Source organism: Pseudogymnoascus verrucosus (genome assembly GCF_001662655.1).
Source record: "Pseudogymnoascus verrucosus strain UAMH 10579 unplaced genomic scaffold scaffold_30, whole genome shotgun sequence".
Lineage (NCBI taxonomy): Eukaryota > Fungi > Ascomycota > Leotiomycetes > Thelebolales > Thelebolaceae > Pseudogymnoascus > Pseudogymnoascus verrucosus.
Genome location: NW_017263681.1, coordinates 27,856 through 38,958, shown reverse-complemented (window position 1 = coordinate 38,958; position 11,103 = coordinate 27,856). Strand labels below are relative to the sequence as shown.

Genomic DNA, 11,103 nt, shown 5'->3' with positions numbered 1-11,103 from the left:
ATGACTGATGAGTCAACCCCCAATCTGGCGCTACAGGCAGATCGATAGACGGTATCGCCGCATTGGCATCCCATTATTGGGCAATGGCAAGTGTAAGCTACAGTAGTGCTGGTACGTTAGTGGTATGTTGGTTTCTCATCCCTGGCCATGTTTCCTGGCTGTGTCTGCACGCACTCTCAGGCGCCATCTCGTGTCTGTCTCATCTGGATGACTCTTCTCTCCTTCCCGAAGGCTGTGCAAGCGTGTAAATTATGTGCAAGGCCGTGCAAGCTTCCTTTTTAGATCCTCTAGATGACCCCACACTGTGGCATGATAGAAGTACCTCTAAGTATTCTTAGCGAACTTTGACACCACATCCCGCCCTGTAATCTCTCTAAAAATACTTCCAACTACATACTCCCCCTACCCCCCCAGTTAGAATTGACAGTGGCTTAGAGTAGTCTACCCTCTCTTCCCTCGCCGATTCCTCTTTCGTCTTGCCGTAGCCAACGAATCACGATTCACGATTCATCACTCCATCCACTCCATCCTCTCCATCCACTCCCATCCTCTCACCATCCGACCACCCAAACCCCAGTCCAAACCTTGCTCTGCCCACCCCTCCGCCCACCCCGCCCCAGACATCGAGACCTCATAATGTGAGAGTTTCCCACTGTCTGCCTGATGGCCTCTTTTTTCTCTTCTTATCTTTTTCCACATTATACGACAATCAACGACTACGAGTGATATTTTTATCTACTCCCAGCGACAAACGTAAGCTCCATTACAGCTACGAGTCTGCTTTTCCAGTTTTTCAAGACCTCGTCTACGTACTATATTTTTACAACGTACCGTAAGACTTGAGGCAGCAGCAACTACTACTTTCAATTGCATGCTCTCGCGCATTCCCTCCCCGCGCACAACGCTATTCTTCTCCCAATAAACCTCGAGAAATCACTTCCAATGGAACATCAGGCCCCCCTCCAAATCTTCACCATCACGCAGCTTGAGCTTGGCTCGCCGCTGATCTGGGAGCCCGCCGTCGGCACCGTCGAGCACGACCGCCTCGTGGACGCCTACATCCCAGGCCCCGCGAACCTGCAGCAGAAGCGCGCGACCATTGCCCTCGACTTCTTTGACACGGCCGCTGCATCCACCATGCCCGCGCCCTTCTGCCGCACCTACCTCGTCGCGACCAGCACGCCCGAGTTCGCCGCAAAGCCGTACTCCCCCGCCTTCGCGCCTACCACCTCCTTCTCTCCATCCACCACCTCCTCCCTCTCCTCCAAATCAAGCAAGCGCTCCATCTCCTCGCTCTCCTCCGCTGCTTCCGCCAGCCCCGCAAAGCGCCTCCCCGGCTTCTCCATCATGACCGCCGACGGCGTTGACATCACCAACAACCAATCGCGCGGTCCCAAGACCAAGGCGCAGCGCGAGCAGGCCGCCAAGATGCGCAAGCTCGGCGCCTGCCCAGCATGCAAGCGCAGCAAGCAAAAGTGCGAGCCCTCGCACCACCGCCCGGCGCCGATGTCCGCCTCATCGTCGCAGAACGCCAGCTCGGTCAGCTCGCCGTGGCAGAGCAGCGGATCCGCGTCCGCTTCGACGTCTCCGGGATCGCGCGCGAGCATCTCCCCGCAGACCAGCTTCGGGCAGTCGTTCAGCCCGGCGTCGCAGGCTCCGATGGCCGCGGCCGATTTAGCATGGAGCTTCGCTCTTCCGGCGGGAGACTTCGTGCCCGGAGATTGGGGATTCACATCGGACCAGCTACTGGCGGAGAACAGCAATGTTCCGGGACTCTTCCCGTCGGACCTTCTCGATTTCGATGCGCTGGACGAGGACTTCTTCGCGCCGGCGCCCGCGTCAGCTGACAACTTCTTCCCACATGTTCAAGACAGGCCGAATGTACAACCACGTGGCTTCGAGGGCGGGGCATGGTACGATGACTTTGTGCTATCATCGTACTTCAACGGCGGAGAAGCGGATGTATCTCTGTCATCAGCCCAAGCGTCGGTGGGCGAGTCGTCTGCCAGGACCCAGGCATCGTCGTCTTCGACGTCGCCATCCGGACAGACTGACTCCTCGCACGTCCTTGGCGGGCTGGAACGCGTTCGCGATCTAAGCCCGACGTCATCATCTAGTGAGATAGGTGGTAGTAGTAGGAGTCCCGAGCTGGATCTCTTTAGGGACCGCAGCGTCCATGCCAGCGAGCTCGTTGTCAACGGCACGTTATGCGGCACGTTATGGGACAACTTACAATCCGACTCCAGCAGTCCGACGCACGATCCGCGCACCGCTACCCCGACGCTCCAGCGCCAGAGTAGCGATGGCATAGTCGACGACCCATCTGATCCAGATCCAGTTCCATGGGCCGTACCACCGAACACGACGTCCACGACGCCACGTCGCCAGACACGCGTAACATCGAAGCAGATTCGCGCGCCGACATCGCGCGCCAATCCGATAGCGCACGCAGTTCCGTATATTACTGACCTGCGCGTCTCCGACGAAGGCGATTTGCCCCCGTCTCACGCCATGGCTCAAGCCATGGCTGCTAACCAACACCAACGCTTGGAGTACCTCAAGGTGCTCCGAGACTCACGAAGGGACTTAGCTACTGGTAGTCACAGACTCCCATCTGCGTCCGCATCCTCGGTCCCATTGGAACGAGACACGCAACTTCGAGCCGCCGTTGCGCGCTCCCTGGTCTCTTCCTCTCCGACTACATCCGCACCCTCGGTATCGTTGGATCAAACCACCCAACGTCACGCCGCCGTTGCGAACTACCTTGTTTCTTCGCCACCGTCTGCGTCCGCACCGTCGGTCCCATCGGAACGAAACATCCAGCTCCACGCCGCCGTTGCGCGAAACCTTGTTTCTTCCTCGCCGTCTGCATTCGCATCCTCGGTATCGCCGGATCGAACCACCCAGCTCCACGCCGCCGTTGCGCGCTACATCGCCTCTTCCTCAGTCTCAACACCATATTCCCCCCCCGCTGCCGCGTCTGGGGAAGATGGACTTGGAGAATGCAGGGATAGGCACAAGGCGGTCCGGAAGCCAGTGGCGCTGTGCTCATGCACCGTCAGTACGGCTGTACCTGCGACTGCGACTGCGCTCTGTGCGTGCACCCCTACCTCCCCAACAAAAACCATACCTGCGAACTTGGTGGCACCACCGTCGCGACTCAGTACTGGCGTGCTGGGTGGTATGCTGGATGGTATACGAAGACGTGTGCTTTCTTTCTTTGGGGCGGGGGACGCTGCTGGGGTTGAGGGGTTGGTAGGGGGGATGGGGAGACTGGGGGTGGTATAGGTAGTATAGTGGGAATTTAGTTAGGGCTGTTCTGTCGGAGATGATGGGATGGTAGTGTGCGCTGTGCCGCGGTGGACTGTAGATACTTTTACTCGTAGATGATAATGAGACAGCCGTGAGCACGTTAAGGTTTTTACGCCGTGGCTTTTGTGAAGATCGATATTCGCTATAGATGAGACTTATGCTATGAGTACCAACGAACTGATGCATTGTGAAGTGTGAAGCTTATTGATAATAGCATCAACCCCTTATTATATATATCTAGTCATATCCAGCAAGGCAACGGAAACGCCCTATAATTCCGTTCACCACAACAAACCCAATAACCTCTCAAGTCCACGGGTATCGCTTCATCTCCCCCGTCAGCACCAGGAAGCTGCCGCCAAAACCGCTCATCGCCCAACCCCCCATCATCTGACCCCTCGCCCGTCGCTTCCCCCCTTTCCCTTCGCTCCTCGTAGATATGCCAAGGGATGTAGACATAGCACTCCTCCAGACGCGGACGCATCCTGCGCACCATGTCGTCGATGGGAGTTGAGGCTGTAGGGTTGTCGTCTTTATGGCCGAGAGTTAGATCGGAAGATAGGGTGAGGGAAAGGCGCTTTAGGTTTGGGAGGGATGTTTCGAGAACTTCCATGAGGCTGTGGGTGGCTGGCAGGCCGAAGGAGTCTAGGGAGTTGGGCTGGTCGGTGCCGTAGCGGGTTGGGTGCGTGGTCCAGATCATTTCGATGGAGGTGATGGTGCTGAGTCGCTGGGGGAGGAGCAGCTGGGGGAGGTGGCGGATCATGATGGAGCTGGCCATGTGGATTGTGTTGGTGGAGTAGAGGATTGTTATGCACTCTGCGTAGCTAGAAAAATTGGAGTGTTAATACGTAGTGGCATTTGCAGAAAAGGAGAGGCTCCAACCAGCATAGCTAGTTGTCAACTCGAAGCTCTGAAATAGAGGCACTGACGCTTGGCGACAAGACAGCAACCACCCCATCACGCCAATAAAGCACTTCCCCGGCGCCTCCCCAGGCCAGAACTCGCACCAGGATGAACCAATGGTAGTGTAGCACCCATCATAGCAAGGTTTATCCAGCTGCGTAGTAGGCGGCCGCGATTGCGACAGCGTCCACGGCGAGGCGCGATGACATATGCAGCTCCACCACTGCCAGGTCTTCCTTTTCGGGATGCTGAACTTTGATTGCGGCGGTGAGAGCGGTGGCACTTTTCTGACGTTGGCGTGCCGGTGTTTGGGGTCCTGTTGTCGGATGGAGAGGGGGGGTTTGGGGAGGTCGTAGCTGAGATGCATGTGCATGGTGTAGTTACCAAAAGCTTCTTTGAGAATCTTGTGCCGGATTTCGAAGGGGAGGGTTTGGAAGAAGGCGCTGGTGGATGTGGCGGATGCGGCGGACGAGGTGAGAGTCTCGCGGGAGGGGGAGGGAGTGAGGACGCGGGGTCGGGTTGGGGGAAGGGTTGGAAGAGGCGGTTCTTGGTCCCATTTTGGAAGAGGAAGGGAAAGCTTCTTGTCAATCCATTTGGAGAATGTGTTGGGCATTTTGTTGCACCCTTTGAAACCTAGAATATGTTGTTGAGAGCATAAACATCCAGGGGGGACGTTGGAATTGGCGGTGCATGATAGACGAGGCAGGATTGGTCTCCCATTCGCATCCCCTTCCCCTTTCCAACACTCACAACCATAAGTTTTTTATGCCTCTTTTTTCTTTCCATCCACCAGAACAACATCGCAACTACAATCACAAACGATCAATACTGTTATCCCTCCTGTCGCTGCCATCAAAACCCTCTCTCATCTCACCCCTTCCACTCTCCCAAACTCCCGCGAAAGGGTCCCCGCCCCGCCCCTAGCTGCCCCGCTATAATGGGTGGAGAGTGCGGCGACATGACATCAGCGTGCAGGAGTGGCGTTTGTGATGGGTTTTCCAGGGATAGTGGGGAAGATACAGATTGGTGGGAGCAACAAAGCAAATGGTGCTGGACGAGTGAGTGGATGTGAAATGGATCGGGGAGGTGCGCTTGCCGACCGCGCATCGATGCCGTACGTGTGTCCACAGATGAAGCTCTCGAGACCTTGATCCAGCGCTGGATACTGGGCACTGGGATCGATGTGACGATACGTCGTGTGGTGCCAGACACACGACGTCGTTGATAGATGGGGGATCGCGTACTGTGATGGCTGGTCGATCACCGCGCCGCGGGCTCGAAGGGGGAAGACGGTGGGCTTGGCTATGTTTGCGCTGGGGATCGGCGGTGGTGGTGGTGGAGGGTAGGGTTCGGTAAAAGGGGGAGAGGGGAGGGGAGGGAGGAGATTTGGGTTGATGAGGGGGTATAAGGGGGAGGTGGTTGCTGTTTCGTTGTTGAAGGGTATATGTTTTGACTTCTTCGGTCAATATATTAGGCTTCTACGCGCACTGGCTTGGATTCGATATTGGAGCTTTGACCTGTACTGGCTTGGATTCGATATTGAAGCTTCGACGCGCGCGCGCTTGGCACTTGAATCTTGGATCTGTGAACGGCAAGACGGCACAAACGGGAGAAGGAAGAAGGAAGGAAGCTACTGAGGCGGCTTCGTATCCATCCATATAGTAGTTACAACAATCCACCTTTACTACCTACTACCCCACGACACAAAGAAGGCCACCAATCTATCTACCTCTCTATAACAATAGCACACCTCGACGTAGGCCAAGCCCTCGTATCGCCGGGAATATCGATCCTTCACCTCCATCTCCACCTCACAACACAACAAAGATCAAAACTGCGCGGAGAAAGGATTCTCAAAAAGAAAGACCCTCGCTCGCACCACACACCACCCAACCAACATCCACCAGCAATTACCCAGCAAATTACCCAGCCATACCACCCCCTCCGACTCTCCCACGGCGCCAACCACCTCAAGCGCCCTCCTCGCATCAAACGCATACATACCATGACACCCCGCCCTCGCATGTCCTCGCTCTCCCTACGCCCCAGTCTCCTCTCCCGCGCCTCCTCACATTCCAACAACATGCTCCACGCGCGCTCGCCGGCCGGTTCCCCCTCTCCCGGCGGCGGTATAGAGTGGTCTTCATATTTCATGACCTCCGCGTCCGCATCATCGCCGTCCGCGGAGATGGCGCATTATGGCGGGTGTACGTGCAACCCGTGGATGAATGGTGAGTCCCTCCCCTTTCGTACCCCCCCTTCGGTGTCTGCCTTGGTGTCGGTGGTTGGTGCCTCGCTACAGCAGTGGCGCTCTACGGCGCTGGCACGGGCCACGCGGCTGGCGCGTTGGACCCTGGATTCCCTGGGCATGTGTGCGTGCATGGTGGCTGACGTCGTGATTGCGCAGGTCCCGGGAGTGGGTATACACCGACTTCTCAGTTACCACCACAGCAGCAGCAGCAGAAGTCCACACAACAGCAACAGGGGCAGACACAGAGTGACCCGCTCAACCGATCCCACCGCCCCGTCACCGACACCCGCACGCCTACGCCGCTGTCTGCGCGCGGCGGCGCCGATATTGGGTACGTGCCTACCGTGCTTGTCTCTCGTCTGATATTTCCCTCCTAGTTAATCTCCACCTGCGTCACTCCCCGCCTTTTCCCCATTCCCAGATTTATCTTGCCGGGCACCCGATTGAGTCACAAGACAACCACTGACGTCGGTGAACTACAGAAGCTACTTCTCCCCTTGGAGCTCCGAGTGCGCGCACACGCCGCCGCTCGGCTCGCGCGGAGCGGACGGCGAGGTTATTAAGACGAGGGAGCAGGACGGATTTTTCGCCCACAGAACTACACATACACTTACACATACTTCTCCCACTTCCGCATCAACCGCCTCTACAGCAGCATCATCAGCAGTACCGCAGATACACCTCCAACACCGACATACCCACGCCCACAACCAGACACGTCCGCACCTCCGCCCACCACCACCGCCCACCACAGTAACATTCCCGCTCACAATGGCTGTAGCGCAGGGGAAATACCACCCTTCTAACTACCGCAACCCCTCGCCGCCCTCTTCCTCCGCCCACCTTTCATCCACCACCACAAGCTCACCCCTCATCACCACCTCTCCCCCTTCCGCATCCCCGCCGACAACAACACAAACACAATCCCCACTCTCCCCCCCGGCACAGCAGGCACCAGATACCCGCCGCCTCCTCCTCCAGTACCAGCGCGACATGGTGGAGGCGGCGGCGCGGGCGGCGCAGTTGAGTATTTCCCGCTCGCCGGCGAGTCCGAGGCTGGGGCCGTTGGGGAGTCCGGGGCCGGTTACGCCGTGGGAGTTGGAGGGGGAGGGGAGTGGGGGGGGTTGGTTGGAACGGAAGGGGTCGGCGGCGGCTACTGAGGCGGGGAAGGAGGGGGGGGAGAGGGGGGAGGCGTGAGGCGGGGGGTGAGAATGCGTTGATTGGGCCTTGAAGTACTGAGACTGAGAGATGGATGCCTTGGCTTGGCTGACTCGAAGTTGTGCCCATGATGATGGGTGCGATTATGACGCGGTGAGACGCGGTGATGAAACGGGTGATACGCGGTGCTGAGTCGTGCTCCACGGAATTGCACGACGCATACCACCATCATCGTGCATATCCGATGACGATGCCTTCGTTACAGTGACGATCCATCGCATCGCCCCTCGTTTCTCAACCCTCGCGAAGGAGGGGAGGCTGTTTCGTTCGTTCGTTTTCTAGATGCGATGGGATGGGGCTGGGATGGGTGGGAAGCAATACGCTGCACCGCACCCAGGTGCACCGCACACCCAGGGGGATATCTACCTACACCCAAGGAATAGGAGGGAGGGAGGGAGGGAGGGAGGCGTTAATCGTGCGTTTGTTTTCTGTGGATACCTTGGCTTGGGTTTGTTTTTGCTGGTGTATTTTCTGGGCTGGGAATGGGGCTGGAATGGGATGGATGGGATGGAATAGGGCACACACAACAAGACAAGAACGGATAGATAGATAGATGGATATTGGTGATCAATCACGCCAGGTTACTGGATTAACCGCTGCTTCTTGTGAGAGGAGAGGTGTGAGATACCTTACTTCCCCGCCTTTCTCGCTCCAACTTCCTCATAATGACTCTCAATCCACTCTCATCCACCCACTCATTCATCTACTCACATCACATCACCCCCATCACTCACCACCCACCACCCATCATCTCCATTCCAAATCTCCCCCCGCCCCCCCCCATCACAGCGTTGTCATAGCAAATCCCCTCCCCCCCCCGCTCCCCCCCTCCGGCCCCCGCACTACAAAACGCCTAAAGCTAAGACCTCGCCCACCCGCCCCCTCGATCCCAGACACTTCCCACCCAGCACGTCCTATGATCAACGATCCCGAGATCTGAGATCGGACATCTGAGATCGGAGACCGGAGGTGCGGTAAGTGGGGGTGTGGGCTGGAGTAAGTGAGACACGGCTGAGGAGGATATGGATGGGATGGGATGTGGAGATGCCGGATCCGCGGATAGCGGGCTGGCTGAGGGGGGAGGTTGTGTGTGGATGGTTTCATGTGGAATACATATCACAACAAAGGATCGAATCACTGTCACAAATCACATAACATACCATATCACATCATAACAAAGCAGATACACGATCAAAGTAAGGTAAAATAAGGTAGAAATTGCTCTCGCATTTTATTCCTTTTGCATCCCCATCCCCATCCATCCATTCTTAAAATGATGGTGCTTACTACACGTACACATATCGATACGAGTACATCCATCCATCCACCTCCCCGTTAAAATAAATCCCAATAATCAAAGAAGGATGGCCTATCCAGCCACCCCCATCGCTCCATGATGCACCGTAATCCCATCCCATCCCAATCCCACCCAAATAAACCCTTTAGGAAACTCGTAATCGTTCTCTCATTTCACACTCCCACTCCCTTGCTTGATAAAAAGACAGGCAGACCTATAACGCAACCCGACTCGACCCGCCTACGCGCGACTGAACCGACGATCTCCGCCTAACCTTCCCGCCATCCCGCGCATAACAGCGCGTGGCCCACAACAACCCCGCCAGCGCCTCCATCGACGGGCCCTCTTCAACTACGCCGTCAGTACTAACCCGGGGAGCCAGACGCCGCTCAGACAGTGACCGCATTGCGCCCATCGTCGCATCCATCAGTGGACGCGCCAAATGGGGGCTGCAGGCCAGCAGTCGTCGCAGGTGCGCACTCCTCAGGGAAGAACGAGGGCGAGTTGTCGAAGGCGTCGTGGTGGGCGACGAGGAAGTCGTCGAGGTGGAAGTCGGGGAAGATGTCGGCGTTGCCGTGGCTGTTGTTGACGTTGATGTTGGCGAGCGAGGGGTGGGCTTGAGAAGCGTCGAGATGAGCGAGGTCCAGAGCGAAGCTGTCGGCGACGGGGAGGATGTCGTCGAAGAGCGAGGACTGCGAGGGCGAGGAGGGAGCATAAGAGTAGTAGTGAGAGAGATCAGGGTTGGTAAGAGCGCGAGGGGCGTCCAGGGCCGATGCGCCGCCGACGGACACTGCAGGTCCCACAACACCGCGGCAGAGTGTTGTGTCACGTCGGGGGCGCGGGCGTTAGACGACTCGGCTCCTGTGGAGGAGACGGGGCGGATGGAAGGGGAGAGGGAGGCGGGGTTGACGGTCTGGGGTTGTTGGTTGGTGAATGGCGCCGAGTCGCCAGAGGGGAAGAGTGGCTGCGAGAATGTGACCTGGGGTGATGATGACGCATCCACGGCCTTTTGGGAGGGAGAAGAGAGGTATGGTGATGTCGAGGAGAGGCGGAGGAGTTGCTGCTCAAGCGCCAGGTTCCGCGCCTCGGCTTCCGCTAGGCGGAGCTCGAGGTCGCGGTTTCGGCGCTCGATGGCTACCTTCTCCGACTCGAGAGCCTCGACTTCTTGACGCTTGCGCTCGCGTGATGATTGTGCGGCGCGGCGGTTACGGAGGACGCGCTCGACGCGGCGTTGCTCCTTTTCGTCTTCTGTCTTGGCACGTTTCCTGCTGTTGTTAGATGGGTAGTTGGGGCGGTGGTGGTGATGGGAATTTACCTTGGAGGGAGGTTGGTCTTTGGCTCTGGGAGTTGTTGGCCCCACGACTTGCGCTTCTTGACGACCTTCTTCTCTGGTTGTGTCTGGTCGCCCCCGTTGGCGGCAGCTGTGACGCTGTCATTGTCTGTCTGGGTCTCGAAGCGCTCGTAGTCGGCGTAGTCGTACTCTGAGCCGTCGATCTCGGATGGGTTCATGCCATCGAAGAGGGAGGGGTAGGATTCATTCGGGGAGGAGCCCTCGAACTGCTCGATCAGCGACTCCGCGGGGGAGAGCTCGAACTTGATGCTGGGAGACATGGTGGGACTTTGGATGTAGGCCCGGCAGTATGTTATTGCTGCTGTCTCTGATATGAAAGCGCGTAATGTTTGGTACTGTCGATATCTTCTATTGAGATGTCGATCAATTGTCGATGGTGGTGATGATTTGATGATGATGTAGGAATATGGTTCAATAGAAGTAAGCGAGCATTAACATACTGCCTGCCAGGCTCCCAACAGTGTAATAATCAAGTTCGTGAGTCAGCTCGAGTTAGTAGTGGATCCCCCAGAGGCAACGAGATGAATGATAGGGTGAGAGGACAAGAAGAGGGGGGTTTGGGGGTTGTGTGTAGTGAATCGAGATGAATTGAGGCAAGAGAGGACGACGCTTTTGGAGGGGAAACGGTGTCCTTTATGGACTTGAGGACAGATGTCTAGGTAAGAGTACGTACCACTGTGTAAGAAGCAAAGGCCAGGGGGGGGAGTATGGGTGTACGGGGGGCGACAAGGGGGCCGTGGACTGGGTGGAACCTAAGCGAGACATGATGGG

General features: G+C 57.1%; 4 protein-coding genes across 4 annotated transcripts; 2 read left to right on the top strand and 2 right to left on the bottom strand.

The window, feature by feature from the left end:
* Nucleotides 1-603: 603 nt before the first annotated feature.
* VE01_05130 (uncharacterized protein) lies at nt 604-3,486 on the top strand. Its single transcript, XM_018274596.2, has one exon. It carries the CDS (start codon nt 943-945, stop codon nt 3,286-3,288), a length of 2,346 nt encoding a protein of 781 aa, XP_018129208.1. The 5' UTR covers nt 604-942; the 3' UTR covers nt 3,289-3,486.
* VE01_05129 (uncharacterized protein) lies at nt 3,443-4,828 on the bottom strand (the record flags this gene model as incomplete). The annotated part of the gene is made up of 2 exons (XM_018274595.2): nt 3,443-4,136; nt 4,242-4,828. 2 exons carry the CDS (start codon nt 4,826-4,828, stop codon nt 3,554-3,556), a joined length of 1,170 nt encoding a protein of 389 aa, XP_018129230.1. The 3' UTR covers nt 3,443-3,553.
* A 793-nt stretch (nt 4,829-5,621) lies between these two features.
* Nucleotides 5,622-7,663, top strand: VE01_05128 (uncharacterized protein; the record flags this gene model as incomplete). Its single annotated transcript, XM_018274594.2, has 3 exons — nt 5,622-6,446; nt 6,623-6,797; nt 6,949-7,663. The coding sequence occupies exons 1-3, from the start codon at nt 6,221-6,223 to the stop codon at nt 7,661-7,663; spliced, it is 1,116 nt and encodes a 371-aa protein (XP_018129231.1). The 5' UTR covers nt 5,622-6,220.
* A 1,231-nt stretch (nt 7,664-8,894) lies between these two features.
* Nucleotides 8,895-10,935, bottom strand: VE01_05127 (uncharacterized protein). The gene is made up of 2 exons (XM_059463672.1): nt 10,297-10,935; nt 8,895-10,246 (listed from the first exon to the last, which is right to left on the bottom strand). Exons 1-2 carry the CDS (start codon nt 10,590-10,592, stop codon nt 9,196-9,198), a joined length of 1,347 nt encoding a protein of 448 aa, XP_059319605.1. The 5' UTR covers nt 10,593-10,935; the 3' UTR covers nt 8,895-9,195.
* Nucleotides 10,936-11,103: the final 168 nt, after the last annotated feature.